This window comes from Scyliorhinus canicula, chromosome 6, assembly GCF_902713615.1.
Source record: "Scyliorhinus canicula chromosome 6, sScyCan1.1, whole genome shotgun sequence".
In the NCBI taxonomy this organism is placed as follows: Eukaryota; Metazoa; Chordata; class Chondrichthyes; order Carcharhiniformes; family Scyliorhinidae; genus Scyliorhinus; species Scyliorhinus canicula.
Genome location: NC_052151.1, coordinates 95,603,520 through 95,621,018, shown reverse-complemented (window position 1 = coordinate 95,621,018; position 17,499 = coordinate 95,603,520). Strand labels below are relative to the sequence as shown.

The following is a 17,499-nucleotide window of genomic DNA, read 5'->3' as shown; positions in this document are numbered from 1 at the left end:
CCTGTCCTGTCTCCCCTGTGGCGGTAGAAGCGGAAAGGTCGAAACCTGCCTTCATACAAAATCCCTCGCCTGCAGATAGCGAAACCCATTCCCTCCCGGCAATTCAAACTCCTCCTTCAAATCCTCTAAACCGGGAAAGCTCCCATCAATAAATAGATCCCCCATCCTCTCAATCTCTGTTCTCTGCTACCTCCGAACTGATGAGACCATCAATTCATGCGACACGTGGTTAGAAGTGAACAGTGGTTTTAATCGTCTTACAACAGAGCCTGCCTGTGATGAGATGAACTGGCAGCAGGCTCACAGTACTGATCTTTATACTTCCGGTTGGGGGAGGAGCCATGGGCAGAGCCAAAGATGGAGCCCAGTACAAACTCATCTCCCCCTATGGGTAGGGCCGCACGATTACACACAATTCGGTACAGAGTACAGGCTCAATACATGTGGTACAATACAGTGTGAATTACTGAGGTTTATAATTCACCACACGAACCCCCCCCCCCCCCCGCCATCTATCCTCCCTGAGACAAACCGGTGATTACCACAAATTGGAGTCCACACCGACGCACACTCCACTCCCATATGCTTCCTCCACTGTCCCCAAATTCTCAGAGCCCGCCACTACCATTGGGCTTATGGAGTACTGGGCCGGCGAGAATGAGAGGAGCCGTTACCAATGTCTCCAAACTTGTGCCCGTCCACGAGGTCGCGTCCGCCCGCTCCCACAACGACCCCGCCCCCCCTCCCACTACCCACTCATGGTTATATTTGCTGCCCAGTAAGAATTCCTAAAGTTCGGCAGTGCCAGCCCCCACCCCCCTCTCCGCTCTAACAGTACTTTCTTTACTCACGGGGTTTTACTTCTTCCCTATTTTCAAGGGGACGGATTTGACTTGTGATATTTAATTAATTTACATTACTATTTTATATCACTGAGTAAAATAACAGCAAAATAGTTGATATAATGAGAAGAATCCACAATTCATTTACAATTGCAGCAATCCGGAATTCTGGAGTTTTTGTATTTGCTAAACAACTTAAGTGTTGCCATTCTGTTGCAGCATCCTTTATACATCACCAAGAAAATAACGCATCAGAATTCACCCCAATGCTGGTGGCCGAAGCTTTGCAGTTTATGAAATGACTTTCGAAGTTCACCATCACGAAAAGTGCGCTGACGTACTTTCTTGTTTCACCCTTCCCGAGGAATGCTCAGAATGAGGAACAATTTGGTAACATTTCAGGGTTGGCATATATTCGGTGCCACTACAGATTTTGTCCATGTTATTGAAAGCATGGCAAAATTGTTTAATCTGTGTTTTGGGAAGGTCAAAAAAAGGACGCAGTGATGCAGCAAGTGACTGGCACATGGTCAAATGTACCTTGGCCATAGGTAACACACCCTCGGATTAAACGTGATATTGCAATTACTGAAATTCAACGCGCGAAAATGTTTGATACACGAACGCCGTGCACAAATCAGCTGGTTTGCCAAGATTGAAGTACAGTCCTTCTCCAGTTATGCTGATTATATAACGGCCCCACCAAATTATACTTGAGTTATAATAACCTCCACAATTTATAACCTTATGCATAGTCACAAATTGCTTTAAATTGTAAATTTGATCTTTCAGAGGAACATGCTTCTGTATCTGTTTCTCTCTCTCTCTTAGCAGTTGTGGCCAGACCTGCTGAGTTTATTTGGCATTTTCCGGTTTTATTTCAGATTTCCAACCTTCGCGGTATTTTGCTTTTATATGCTATTCAAGTCAATTATTGCCCTAAGTAGTAAAGGGCGGTTGCTTCGTTGTCTGCATGCTTATGTTAATACATCACACGAACGAAATAAGTCGGCAAAAACAAGTCGCGCTATACTATCGGTTTTGACCAATGATTCCGACAAACACCGAATTTGAAGTGGAGCAGATGTCCGACAGATCCGTTTATCTATAACTAAATATCTCTCACAGTTCGTCGTTTGCCGGCGGTGCATTTCCGTGTTCAATATATTCACATTTCCAATGAGAAATTTCAAATAGACCACTGCAATTAATTATATTTTAAAAATTCGATCTGTAAATAGAGACCCAAAAAAGTATTGCAAACACATGCTCGGCAGGATCATCAGATGGTCTGATCCCCAACATCAGATCAACAGGTCCAAATTCTTCAAGTAGAACAACGGGGGGGAATCAAGGAAGCGGAGTTAAGGTGTGGGTTTGAATAGAAACCAAGTGCCACATTGCAAGCGTGGATTAACTCATGGGAACCACAATAACTTCAAACATGCGCTCACTTCAGGAAGCAACAGACGGAAGCAAAAAAGAAAGAACAATTAAACTTTATTTCCTGGTCTTGTAACGACATCATGTGACGAGCTTCAGAGTGGCAACAGCGCCAGCCCGGAGACCGTTCCGCCCACCCGGCCTCTCGCTCCGCCCATTGTCATCCGAGCACGCCTATTGGCCAGCCTCCCTATCGCTCAGGCCGGGTTGGAACGCGGCCCCGGGGCGCGCCAGGCGCGCGATAGGCCGAGGCCATTGTCCCTCTTGGAACGCTGGGGGGCGGGCTTCCGCTCCGGGCTCGGGGCTCAGGCTTGGCGTGGGGTTTGGTTTGAGCTGCAATTTTTTTTTGCCAGCTCCTGGCTCCTATGCAGACGTGTTACACGATGGACAGGTGATGCATTGCAATAGCCTGTTCCTCAGAACAGCTTTAGGCAGCACAGCAGCACCTCTTCACGCAGGAAACGAAAAAAAACCCTAATGGCAGTTTCCAGCGACTGACAAAAGTCTTAAATCTTTGAAAGTGTTGAGGAGTTTCTCATTTTCTGGTTTACAAGAAGAAGAAGAACAACAACAAAAAACAAGAATCAGAAATGCCACCGACAACTCTTCTGCCTTTTACTACTCCTGGTATTAGTCGGAAGTCGGTGAACAGCAGCTCGGTTTTATTCAACCGGCCCGCCTTTCGATTGACAGAGAAATTTTTGCTGCTTTTAGTTTTCAGTGGCTTCATCACCCTGTGCTTCGGTGCTATCTTCTTCTTACCCGACTCCTCCAAACTGCTGAGCGGGGTGTTCTTCCACTCGCAGCCGGTTTCGGTATCAGGAAGCGCACCCAAACTGGACGGCAGAGAGTTGGAGGCTGACAAGTTGAACCGGATTCGGGAGGATCATGAGAAGGCTCTTCGGGAAGCAAAGGACACCCTCCAGAAACTGCCCGATGAAATCAAACAGGACATCAAAGAGCAGAAGGAAAAAGTTGCACAGGATTCCGCGAATAAGAGAGAAGGAGCCCCGCGTTTGCCCAATGTCGTCTTCCGCAAACCTGTGGGTGCGATAGGGCGTGAACCTGCCGACCCTGAAACACGGGATAGACAAGCGAAGATAAAAGAGGTACAGGATGTTTCCACATCACTTCAAATCATTGATCTCCTTGCTGCTCTCTCCCCTCCTTATAGGTCCCACCGCTTTCCGCAAGGGGCTGTTGTGGGTGTTGAGGGGGCTTTTTGTAAACTTCATTCTGTTTTCCTTGCTGAGAGTCTCTGGGGTATTTTTCAGCGATCGTCTTTCTCCAGCGGCGGTGCACCTTTTAGGTTTCCACCTGGTAGCTCCAGATCCCGACGCACGCCACAAGTTATAAATTGGTGCATTTATGTCACAGTAACACACTGGAATCTCCATCTGATCAACCGATAGGAAGAAAGCAGCAGTTTAGAGTATTCCCGAAGAAGATTAAAACCAACTCTCCCGTTATCGGAAAATGAAAATGTTACCACAAATCTAGCAAGGCTAGACTCCATATAGCGTCTTTAACGTGGCATGTTAAGGATATAGTTCTAAAGCGAAAACTTATTTCAATTCTGCACTTCAGACCGTTTAGAGAATTAAAGTGGCATGTCGTCATTTAAAGATAATTACCATGGAGATAAATCAGCCCTTGAAGCATATTGTGGCATTCAAATTGACTTGGAGAAAATGTATGCGATAACGAGCCTTTTCCAGCCTTGCTAGATTTTGTGGTAAACTAATGTTTCATTTTCCTATAATGGTGAGCCTATTTTCGAGAGTGTTCTGTTCAATTATATTCTAAAATGAGCTGTGTAGGTTGTAAAGTCTCTGGTTCAACTCTGGATATGTCTGAGTTAGAAGTTGGGCTCAGTATGCAAAGGAGGGGAAATTATTACAAAATATGGCCGATACTGGGAGTTGACAGCTCAGCATTGGTCCTCTTTACTCCTCTGAATACGGATTACAATTTAGGGAGCTTGTACATGCACTCAATAAAATGGGAATCCAGATGTTGTCAGTGATGCTGCACTCCTCCAGAGGGTGTGCTGTTGAGAATCATGAAAAATCTATGAATTGAGAAAAACTTGCATTTTTACGCCGTTAAAATTCTTAAAGGTTGAATGAAGTGTCACCTGAGTGTTTAAACCAGGAGCTGTATTCATGATTACTGTAAAATACCTGCAGTCGCCCTGAAAGCTAATTTTATATTTGTGGATTGTCAAATTTCCCAAGTAGCAAAACAAATCCACATTTCAAAATTATTTTTTAAGATTGTTTGTAATATTTTATATTTTTAGCAAAATATCTGAAATTTTAAATCCAATCTGGCCTTCAGTTCTAGTTTTGTTGTCTGGGCGAATACTTCCATGTGATTGGTGATCATATGGACTATTTCTGTAATTACATGATGGTCCAGAGTCTTTTTCTTTCTCACAAGTAGACTTGACTACAAAATGGTTGGTACCTACAGACATGCAAGTAGTATATGAAATACTTTGGATTGTTGTTCTTGCCCATAATTATTTCCCTTTGCATGTAAGCTGTTTAATATCTCTGTTGTGTTTTACTTAATTTCTTCACTATAATATATTTTGTTACGCAAGGTTCCTTCCAGAAACCAATTAGCACAGAAAACCTATTTTGATAAGGATCCTCATTTAATTTGTTATTTTTTGTTAATCTTGGCACAAGTTTTCAAACTGTTCGGGGAAAAAGAAAAGTGGCATGGCAGAGGAACTAATTTAATTTTAATGGGGATTATTCATATAACTCTAATTAGTTGACATCCAAATCAGCAAGTCATACTTCAGAAGTGTAAAACAGAGCCAGAGGGAGTGCTCCAGCCATACATTTCGAGAAAATATACACTCGTATCTCAAGTAGACTTTTTTGGTTAAGTGTTGGTGTTATTACATTGGGAAAGTTATAATTTCCTCTTACAACTTGACTGAAGTAAGCCGAACCCCTACTACCCCTCTGATGAAATAGCTCAGTAATTCAGCTACCACAGTTTGTTTCGATATCAGCTTTTCTCTTGAAACTCTCTTTGTTAAAGGTCTCCTGCCATAACTCCAGTTTGAAGATCCTTTGTAAAATTGGGCATCATTGCCATCTAATCCCCTGGACCCAATGTGGAGGACAAGCTTCTGGAGTGTCTTAAGGATAATTTTCTGGAGCAGTATGTTGAGGAACTGGCCAGAGAACAGGCTGGTTTATATCTAGGATTACAGATGGATAATGAGGGGTGATCTCATAGAAACCTGTGACATTCTAAGAGGACTAGACAGGGTAGATGCAGGTAGGATGTTGCTGATGGTGGGTGTGCTCAGGACCAGGGGTCACAGTCTGAGGATATTGGGTAGACCATTTAAGACAGAGATGAGGAGAAATATCTTCACCCAGAGTGGTCAGCCTATGGAACTTGTTACCATAGGAAGTAGTTGAGGCCAAAACATTATATGTTTTCAATAAACAGTTAGATTTAGCACTTGGGGCGAAGGGGGATCAAAGGATATGGGGAAAAAGTGGGATTTGTCTCTGAGTTAGATAATCAGCCATGATAATGAATGGCAGAGCAGGCTTGATGGGCCCAATGGCCTCCTGCTGCTATTGTCTGTTTCTATGTATCGAGAAAGGGCTAATTAATCTTTTGTAAAAGAATATAATCTTTCAGAATGAGTCACCATAATATGATAAATTTTACATTCTGTTTGAGAGAGTTCAATCTGAAGCCAGGGTGTTAAATTTGAACAAGGCAAATTATGAAGATATGGGGAAATTTAGCTGAAGTGGATTGGGGGGAAAAAAAGGCAATAGACATTCTTTAAAGAATTATTACATGGTTTACGGCAATTATACATTCCTTCAAGGTACAGAAACACAAAAAGACAAGTTTGTCAACCATGACTACCAATATTCTATATTATTTCACTAACAAAGAAAGTTGAGCATTGTAGAAGATTAAAATGAAAGGCTGCTAGGTTGTCTTAAATGGTAGTCAATTTCAGGATTGGGAGCATTTTAGAATACAGCAAAGGAGAACCAAGAAACTGATAAAGGGAGAATAGAATATGAATGTAAATGAGCTAAACACATAAAATAGACTTTAAAAGCATGTCTAAGAAATAAAAAGGAAATATATGGCTGAGACAAATGTGGGAACATTACAGGCAGATTCAGTCTACAATTGGGGAACAGAGAAATGACAGCAAAGCTAAATGATTACTTTGTTCCTCACTGAGGGAGATGCAAGAAATCTCCCAGTCTTAGAGATCCTAGGGACTCTGAAGAATGAAAAATTGAAGGAAATTAGTATTAGTTGGACACTTGTATTGGATACATTAATGGGACTGAAGGTTGATAAAAGCTCTGGGACCTGATAGTCTATATCCCGGAGTGTTGAAAGAGGTAGCTATAGAGATATTGGATGCATAGGTAATCATCTTCCAAAATTCTTCAGATTCTGGAATGGATTCTGCAGTTATGAAAGCAGCAAATATCAGCCACTATTTAAGAAGGGAGGAAAAGGGAAAGCAGGGGAACCACAAACCCTCATTATAGCTGGGAAATACTAGAATCTATTTTAAATGGACACTTGGATAAACTGATTTGGTATACCCAATGTCATATAGAATTTGCAGTGCAGAAGAAGGCAACGTGGCCCACCGAGTCTGCATCGGCCCTCGGAAAGAGCAGCCCACCTAACCTACTTCGCCACCCTGTCACTGTAACCCCACCCAACCTCCTGGACACCAAGGGGCAATGTAGCATGGCCAATCCACCTAACCTTCACATCTTTGGACCGTGGGAGAAAGCTGGAGCACCGGGAGGAAACTCATACAGACACTGGGAGAATGTGCAGATTCCGCACAGGCCGTGACCCAAGCCGGGTATCGTACCCTGGTCCTGTGAGGCAGCGGTGCTAACCACTGTGCTACCGTGCTGCCATGGCACAGTGGATTTATGAATGGGAAATTATGTTTAACAAACCATTGGAGTTTTTTTGAAGATGTTACCAACCGAATTGATGGACGTGGTGTACTTTTAATAAAGTCCCCCACTAGAGATGAATTAAGAAAATTAAAGCACACAGGATAGGAAGTAATATACTGATTAAGGATTGGCTGATGTAGGAAATAGAGAGTAGGAATAAACGGGTAATGTTTGCTTGGGTAAGCTGTTACGATGTGGGTCATTAGTAAAGTCTCAAAGCAACTTCAAGTGGATTTTTTAGACTTGCTGAGAGGGCAAGAACATGGCAGATGGAATATAATGTCAAAAATTGTGAGGTTATCCATTATGGCCAGAGGACAGATCTGCAGAGTATTTCTTAAGTGATAAGAGATTAGAAAATGTAGATGGACAAAGGGTCATGGGTGTCCTTGTTAATAAGTCACTGAAAGCTAACATATAGCTGTAGCAAGCAATTAGGAAGGTCAATGGCTTTGGAAGAAAGGTTGAGTACAGGAGTAGCAGAGTCTTGCTTCAATTGCGTAGAACCTTTGTTAAACTGCGCCTGGAGTACTGAGTGTAATTTTGGGTTCTTTTATCTTATTGCCATAGAGGGAAGACAACAGATGTTCATCCGACTTGTTCCCGGGGTGACTGCACTCTCCACAAAAAACAATTGGGGAAACAGGCTTGTGTTCTCTCAAATTTCGAAGAATGAGACGTGAGCCCATTGAAACCTTCAAAATACTTCAGGGGATAGACAGGTTAAGTATAAGTACGGTAATTCCAGTGGTTAGGGAGTCTAGAACCAGGGGACAAGGGGGACGCCACTTTGGGCTGAGATGAGGACAATGATGTTTACTTGGAGGGTTGTGAATCTTTGGAAGTTTTTTACCCCAGAGTGCTGTGGAAGCTCAATCGTTGAGTATGTTCAAAGCAGAGATTGACAGATTTCTAATTGCCAGTGACGTAAAGGGATATGGTGATTGTGTGGGGTGGGGAGTCATTGAAGTGGATGATCAGCCATGATCATTTTGAATGACCAAGCAGGTTTGATGGGCTGAATTGCTGCTCTTCTATTTCTAAATGTGTTCTCCTTTCTGCCCACAGCACCAAGATTGCCTGGGGGAAAGTAACCATGTGACTACAGCTGTGCTTTAGTTTCCCCCCTCCTCTTGTTCCAAGGCCTCTGATACAGTAGCCCATTTGATCTTGCTCCTTCACTGCTTTCCCTTGCTAGTTCACATCTATGGCATTATTCTCTTCTGATGCATTTCTTTCTTATCCCAAAGCAATCAGTACAGAAGTAAAATACAGTGACTCCTGGAAATCCTAAATTTTGGAAATGCTGGTGGGGCCAGGCAATGCCTGGAGAGTGGAACAGTTTGATGATCTTTCATCAGAAATCTGATGAAACGTCATGGACCTGAAAGGCCATTGACCTGTAAAGATTAACAGTTACTCCACAAATGCTGCCTCACCCGAGTATTTCCAGAATGTTCTGTTTTAATTATATCCGTACATTATCCCCAAAGGCTGCTGCTTCCATGCTTGCATGGGTGCCTGAAGTGTGTCCCAGGGCTCCAATGTGAACTTTCTCCGATTCCTTATTTATGTACTGCTAGGACTTTATTCAACAAGACTGACAACAGAACATTTGTCCTGCTGAAGATAATTTCTGTATTACATGTTTCAATAACTTGAAATAATTGCAGCAAACGCTTTGAAAATTGGTTTCAGCCAGCAGTATCTCTAGGGGCATTCAGTGTATCGATAGGAAAAGGATTGTAGATTGGTTTTTCAACTTGAAGCTACAGTCACTTCTGATTTGAAGCTAAACAAATTCTTCATTGTTTGAAGGGCATTGGGATTTTTTAATGTGAACTCCAACGTCTGTCACTCGATTGTTGTGGTCTCAGTTGCTGTCAGATTTCAGAGGAAGCAGGTTGCAGCTGCTTTTACATTGAAGCTCGAGAGATATTTTGTTCACTAGTTTTGAACAGCTGGGTCTTGTGCTTTTGAGAAACTGGTGGTACCATTCTACAAGCAGCTTCAGTGTAAATTTGCTGGGCTCACGTAGATGCAAAAATTTGTATGTGCCATCTGGTACATTAAACCCCTGTTTTACATGCAGCTTCCTGTAAACCCATCATATTAGTGCCTTATCAGATGATGAAGGGAATATAGTGCACAACATTGTGTGCAAACTGCTAAATAAAATGGTTAGCATTCAAAATGACTGAGCCTGATTCATCATTATAGTAAAGGCCTCCATTTAATTGAGAAACCGTCTTGTGTCCTGCACTTCCTTGTTCTGCACGGCTTCAACCATATGAACAGGACTGTGTGTGAGATCATTTCCTCCACCATGTTCATCAACAACTCTGTTAGAAACTGCAGAAAAGAACCACTCAATTTTTGAACTTCGTACTCACTTCTTTAGAAGCATTTCAGAACTTATGTCATAGTCTTACAGCATGGAAAGAGGCCTTACCGCCCATCGTGTCCACGCTGGCCATCAATAGGTAACTATTCTAATCCCATTTTCCAGCACTTTGTCCGTAGCTTTGTGTGGAAAGACATTTCAAGTGCTCATCTGAATAATTCCTAAATGGTGTGAGGGTTCCTGCCTCCATCACCCTTTCAGGCAGTCCGTTCCAGATTGCAACCACCTTCTGGGTGAAAACGGTTTTTCTCGCAGCTTCTCGAAACCTCCTGCTCATTACCGTAAATCTACGCCTCCTGGTTATTGACTCCTCCACTAAGGGGAAAAATACCTTCCTGTCTCCCCATCTGTGTCCTTCACAATTTTATACACCTCAAGCAGGTTCCCCCCCTCAGCCTTATTAAAAATAATCGCTTAATGTCACAAGTAGGCTTCATTGAAGTTACTGTGAAAAGCCCCTAGTCGCCACATACCGGTGCCTGTTCGGGGAGGCTGGTATGGGAATTGAACCCATATTATCTGCTTCAGGGAGAACAACCCCAGCCAATTCAGCCTCTCTTGATAGTTGAAACACTCCAGCCCTGGTGAATCTCCTCTGCTCCCTCTCCAACTCAATCACTTCCTTTCTATAGAGTGGTGACCAGGATTACACACACTACCCCAGCTGAGGCCTGACAAGCATTTTATACAGCTCTAGCATAACCTCCCTGCTCTTGTATTCAATGCCTCAGTTAATAAGGCAAGAATCCCATGGGCCTTCTTAACCACATTACATAGAGCATACATTGCAGGAGGTCATTCGGCCCATCGAATCTGCATCGACCCACTTAAGCCCTCACTTCCACCCTATCCCCGTAATCCAATAAACCCTCCTAACCATTTTTGGCTACTAAGGGCAATTTAGCATGGCCAATCCACCTAACCTGCACTTCTTTGGACTGTGGGAGGAAACCGGAGCACCCGTAGGGAACCCACGCAGACTTTGGGAGAGCGTGCAGTCTCTGCACAGACAGTGACCCAGCGGGGAATCGAACCTGGGACCCTGGTGCTGTGAAGCCACAGTGCTAGCCACTTGTGCTACTGTGATGTCCACCTGTCCTGCTTTCTTCAGAGATCTGTGAACCTGCACACAAGGTCCCTTTGATTCTCTGTACTTCCTAGGGTTTGACCATCCATTGTATATTTGCTTGCGTTGTTAGTCCTCCCAAAGTGCATGACATCAAATGGTTAAATTCCATTTGCCACTCTTCTGCCTATCCATAGCGTCCTGTAATCTAAGGCCTTGCTAGTCCTTGGACAAAGTTGTACTTGGTCTCTTACTGTGTTCACATTCTCTGTGTATTCTATTTGTACATAAATCTAGTAGTTTCAGCTTGAATGCAATGGTCTCACAGCATGATATATATGAAATGAAGTGAAAATCACTTATTGTCACAAGTAGGCTTCAAATGAAGTTACTGTGAAAAGCCCCGAGCCACCACATTCCGGCGCCTGTTGGGGGAGGCTGATACGGGAATCGAACCGTGTTGCTGGCCTGCCTTGGTCTGCTTTCAAAGCCAGCGATTTAGCTCTGTGCTAAACAGCCCCTGCTGAGTCACTGTTGAGAGTCAGCAGGAGAGTGTGATGAGCATTTAACATATTCCCTAATGCAGTGTACTGTTGGTAGAGATAACTTCGTCCTTTCTCAGGTGGCAGTGAGACCCGGTCTGATACCTAAAATTGACTTTTGCTTTAAGCAAAAATTAAAAAAGTTGGGAGAAAGCACTTCATGTTAGAAAGTAGCTATAAACTTTGTCTTGCACTCATTTTATTTTTTCAAATCTCCCTAGTTATCTGGATTGAACCTGACAGTGCATGAGCTTAGTGGTTGCTCTGAAAATTACTGCCAGTGTTCATTGCGAAGACTGTTTGCTTTCATCTCCATAACACACCCAGTTCTTCACCACTTTGGGGTCTCTCTCTTGCTTCCTCCCTTGCCTTCCCCAGCTGTATTTACACAACTCAAATTTGTTCGGACATTTTCAGTCCATATTAGCAGCAACAGCTTGTTTTAATATCACACCTTTAGTGTGATGAAACATCCAAGGCTCTTTGCAAAGCATTGTATTACTCTGACCCACAAAGGGAGGTTTTAAAGAGTTTCTTCCAGGAGGAAGGTGGGATAGAGAGATGGAGGCAAGGTATTCCAGAGCTTGGGGTCTAGTTAAGTGAAGGCATACCACCCATGGTGAATTAATTAAAATTGGAGGTGCATAAGAGACCAGAATGAGTGGCGTATAGAGATCTCTAGCAATCCTCAACAAAAGGCTGTCAACCTTGTTGGAGTGGGGCTGAAGAAGATTACAGAGATAGGGAGGGGTAAAGCCTTGGAAGAATTATAGAAGCACATCCTCTCAGGTAAGGTAACCACATCAGCACCCCAGTTTTCTTCTTGGCTTCCTGTCTGTCAGCATATTGATGTCAAAAGCCTGTGCCATCAAGTTCTGATCTCGTAGTTTTCTATTGCTGTATCTTCTCTCTGCTTATTTTTGCCTTTGCACCATTGGTGGTGGTGGAGCCTTCAGCCACACATCCCTGAATTCCAGCCCCCTCTCTCTAACCATCTTTGCATTGCTATGTTCTTCATAAGCATCCTTCTTAAACTGTGCTTAGTTGTGCTTTTAGGCACCTTCCCGAGCTTGGTTTCCACTTCATACTCGGTGTCTGTCCCAATGATGTTTTTTTCAAATTAAGGGGCAATTTAGTGTGGCCAATTCACCTAACCTGCACATGTTTTGGGTTGTGGGAGTGACACCCACGCAGACACGGGGAGAATGTGTGAACTCTACACGGACACTGACACGGGGCCGGGATCGAACCCATGTCCTCAAGTCGAAAGGAATTGGATGGACATTTGTCGGAGCCAAGCTTGGAGATAATGGGGGAATAGTACGGACGAGATTGTTCTACAGAGAGCAGCTGTGGACTCCATTATCTGAGTGGCCTCTTCTGTGCTGCGGTGACTTTATGGCTGGTGAAACAGTGAAATAGTTTGAGCATCATCCATTACACACCCGTTAGGACTGAACTCTGCCACAGGATTTGATGTTCTTTTAACAAACTTGATGTATGAAGAGAAATTAAACAAAGCAAGCTGTAGCTTATAAAGTTATTCCGTTCTAATGGTCCAAAGAATTCCTGAAGGTTGATCCACTTCTCTGGGAACAAAACAATGGTATGTCACAGCTCTCTGGAATTCATTCTAATTTCTCTTTATTGTCTCAGCTGTTCTCCAGGTTACAAAATTTAATGGCCCATTGGCTTATGGCAAATCTACCCTCCACCCTTGGATTCCACTGCTCGAGCAAAAGCTTCCCTGTGGCTTTAAACATCAGAAAACACCCTTGCTTTCCAATCCCAAGGAGAAAATGCTGGAAAATCGCAGCAGGTCTGGCAGCATCTGTAAGGAGATGACCCTTTGTCAAAGCTATAATACAGAGAAAGTGGGAAATTGGAGTGAGAATTAAAGATGAGTCATAGCCACAGAAAACCAGGGAAATGAAGTGCTAATAGCCACAGAAACCACGGGGAAAGAGTGCTAATGTCAGTCTCCAGAGAGAACAGGGTAAAAAGGGTAAACTGTGAGAGATGTAGATGTGGGGGGGAAAGGGGAAGCAAAGGGGAGAAAGGGTAAGGAAAGGTGTATAAGATGGGGGTTTAAATATATCTGAAGAAAGACAAGAGAGAAAGAAATGGTAAAAGACAATTAAATGAAATGGGATGAAAACAAATGGTTGAGATGGGTAGAGCTAATCATCTGAAGTTGTTGAATTCGATGTTGAGACTGGAAGGCTGTAGCGTGCCTAACTGGAAGATGAGATGATGTTTCTCCAGTCTGCATTGAGATTCACTGGAACATTGCAGCAAGCCAAGGACAGACATGTGGGCATGGGAGTAGGGTCTTGTGTTAAAATGGCAAGCAACGGGATTGTCAGGGTCCTGAATGCACACAGACCGAAGGTGCTCAGCAAAGCGACCAGTCTGCGTTTGGTCTCTCTGATAAAGAGGAAACCACATTGGGAGCAGCGAATGCAAGTGAAGGTGCAAGTGAAACGCTGCTCAGCCTAGCTTTCCAACGTTCATTGCATTGATTTCAAACGGCAACCAAGCTGGTTACTTCCAGAACTCCAACTGCAGCAAGGTTGACAGCCTTTTGTTGAGGATTGCTGTAGATTTCTTTTTCAGCTTTCAGCCAAACAAAGCTTTCAGTCGTTTTTCCCCTTATAACTTTGTCTTCTACTGGATATCCACTCCCAATAGCAGGTTGCCTCATGGACGATAGAGCTAGAATTTACTTCAGGTGTAGTTTTGGCTTTATCGTTCGCTTTCCAAGGAGCTACAAGTTACACAAGACCCCAAACTTGACACTGTCTCCTTGTTGCTTTTCCAAACATTAACATGTCTTGCGTTCTGTCCTGGCTGTGCCCTGAATTCAGAGATATAATGCGAAACAAAAAAATCTCTCTAAGCTCCAACCAGCTCCATGGCCATGTGACACATGGCCTGTTCCCAGGTAGAAGTGCAAATTGAATTCCTTTTAATTTTAAAGCTTTCCTTAATTCTGGGAAACCATATGAATAACTTATACTTTACTGGAATAACAATAAATGTCATATATCCAGTTCTTTAGCTATGTAAGCCCACCTGTTCTTTTTGATCTTGCCTTTCCAGCTGTTAACCTCTTAAGTCAAAACGGCCTCAACCTTTTGTGGTGTAATAAACTCCAAACTTGTTTGAATTGCATTTACTTCAGGGTTACCTTTACCAAGTTATCAAGTAGGTACCCATATTTCCTACAGTTAAGCTTTAATTCCTAAAACTAAAAGCTTTTTCTAAAGCACATGTATTATGAATTTGATATTCACAACACACCAGTGCCACCGTTTATAGAACCCTTGTACTGATCCTCTCAGGGCGAATTTGACCCTTTCCAGTTTGATAAACCCCGCCATGTCACTGATCCAGGTCTCCACACTTGGGGGGGCCTCGCATCCTTCCACTGCAGCAAGATCTGCCGCCGGGCTACTAGGGACGCAAAGGCCAAAACACCCGGCCTCTTTCGCCTCCTGCACTCACGGCTCTGCCGCAACCCCAAAGATCGCGAGTCCCCAGCCCGGTTTGACCCTGGATCCAACCACGCTCGACACCATCCTCGCACCCCCTTCCAAAATTCCTCCAGTGCCGGGCATGCCCAGAACATATGGGCATGGTTCGCAGGACTCCCCAAACACCTGACACGCCTATCTTCGCCTCCAAAGAACCTACTCGTCCGAGTCCTGGACATGTGAGCCCGATGCAGCACCTTAAATTGAATGAGACTAAGCCTCGCACATGAAGAGGAAGAGTTAACCCTCTCCAAGGCATCCGCCCAAGTCCCGTCCTCCATCTGCTCCCCTAATTCCTCTTCCCACTTAGCGTTCAGCACTCCACTGACGCCTCCTCCCCCTCCTGCATTACCTTATAAATGTCAGACACCTTTCCATCCCCGACCCACACCCCCGAAAGCACCCTGTCCCTTGCCCCCCGCGAGGGCAGCAAAGGAAATCCCTTCACCTGCCGCCTAGCAAATGCCTTTACCTGCAAGTACCTGAACGTGTTCCCTGGGGGAGCCCGAATTTCTCCATTGAGATGTTTTTTAAAGACAGCTGCAAAATTAAGCTTTTCTTCACTCAAGTCGTAGGCAATATTAATGCAAATGTGATAGCTTGACAATATTTTTATAGTTAAACCAACAGTTTTGATGTTTCTGAAGTTCTGACACTCAATGATTAAATAACTCATTATTTTGGCCACCCATAATGAACAGCTTAGTGTTGCCTAGCAGGCATCCATTCTTGCTTAGTTTTTAATTAGACATATATGGCTAGGAACGTTTTGTTTGTGCTAACGACCAAACAAACATTGAAGTTTTGTGTTTAATTAAATAATGGTAGAAGTACACAAGATCACCTGATCTGGTAATAACAATGATTGCACATGCTCACCCTTCAGGGCAAAGTTTTCCTGGACTTGGATGGCCATGAGTCATCAGCTAATCGGTTAATTTTAATCAGTTTGATGTCTATTAGCAGAACAGCAGAAACTAGTTTGGAATTACTTTGCACCTTCTAGAACACTAAATCTACTGAAGCCAGTAACGTAGGCAAAGTGTTTTAAGTTCCCTCCCTCATGCTCTTTTCTCCCCTTTCCTCTTCCCCCCCCCCCCCGCTCCCCCCAACAAACACACACACACACACACACACACACACACACACACACACCACGCAAGTTACAACTATACAATATTTTGAAGTGAGACATAGAATCCTGATGGTACAGAAGTGGCCCATTGATGTGGAGATGCCGGCGTTGGACTGGGGTGAGCACAGTAAGAAGTCTTACAACACCAGGTTAAAGTCCAACACGTTTGTTTCAAACACGAGCTTTCGGAGCATTGCTCCTTCCTCAGGTGAGGAAGGAGCAGTGCTCCGAAAGCTAGTGTTTGAAACAAACATGTTGGACTTTAACCTGGTGTTGTAAGACTACTTACTGTGCATATGCTTGGACTGGGGGGGGGGGGGGGGGGGGGGGGACTGGAGCACCCGGAGGGAGCCCACGCATCACAAGGAAAATGTGCAAACTCCACACAGTCAGTCACCCAAGGCCAGAATCGAACCTGGGTGTCTGGCGCTGAGGCAGCAGTGCTAACCATTGTGCCACCATGCTGCTCAAGTTTATTGTTACATTGATATGGTTGCTAATGGTGTATGAAAGTGTGTGGGTTTTGTTGTGCTATGCCTACAAGGAATAGCATAGCAGCATTTCATCAATAGAAGGGAAGTGTGACATGTGATCCTGTCTCAGTTTCACTTTGGCCTGTGTAGATGTTCATTCCCAATTGCCGGGAAAACGTTTATGGTTCGGACACACCTGAATCAATAAATCATAGCTTTGTATGTTGTTTAAACATTTTGAATTTGGGTAGTAGATCAGCTGTATCCCAATTCAAACTGGAGAATTTTGTGGACAATCAGAAGATAGCTCTTTGACTTTCCTCCTTGTTTTATTCAATTTGTTGTTCAGCTATTCCCAAAGCTACCCATTATAATCTCAACCTTCTGTGGCCTGATTTTATTAGTTTGTTTTTGTTTTATTTGACTCTCCCTAGTTGCTCGACTTTCCCAACTGAGCTAACCCAGTGCTGGTCCTGTCGACGTGCTGTCCTCCTCACTGATCTGACAGACTATGCACAGCAATCTCATCTGTTTATCAGCTCTTTACTTGACAATATCTAACTGTGTTTCCCAATCTTTTCTGTACTGTCAGCATACTGCGGTTTCAACATCCTCCCAATGCTGCCAGGTCGTTATGGTCTGGCCAAAACGTTGAGAGTCTCATGCAAAGTAGGTTTCCAATTGGGGACTCCCCTCTATATTCGTTGTTTAAAAGAAGATGAGGCACAATGAAGGGAAAGCAGGCTGGTGGAAGATGCATTGCAGTCACCTAACACCGACTGATAATGGGTGGGATTCTCCGTAGCCTGATGCTGAAATAGAGTACGGCGATCGGGCGGAGATTGGTTCCCGACGTCAAAATTGGGGCAGGCGCCGGTTTGACGCTGTTTGACGATTCTCCGTCCCCTCCAAATTGCTGTAGTCGGGTAACGCGCCGCCCGCAGTCATGACCCCGTCAGAGTGCCATCAGCCGGCCCACCTGCGATGTTCCGCCTCCAATGGGTTGATTTCCTGATGGCACGGGCCACGTGTGGTCCCAACGGTCAGGAGCTTGGTATGCC

At 44.0% G+C, this 17,499-nt stretch overlaps 1 protein-coding gene across 1 annotated transcript in view; it reads left to right on the top strand.

The window, feature by feature from the left end:
• The first annotated feature begins 2,431 nt into the window (after window positions 1-2,431).
• The window catches only part of man1a1 (mannosidase, alpha, class 1A, member 1), a 557,208-nt gene continuing 542,140 nt past the window's right edge, over window positions 2,432-17,499 (top strand). Inside the window, exon 1 of the mRNA XM_038799696.1 lies at window positions 2,432-3,394. Coding sequence (XP_038655624.1) covers window positions 2,876-3,394 — 519 coding nt within the window. The 5' untranslated portion in view covers window positions 2,432-2,875. The remainder of the gene's footprint in view (window positions 3,395-17,499) is intronic.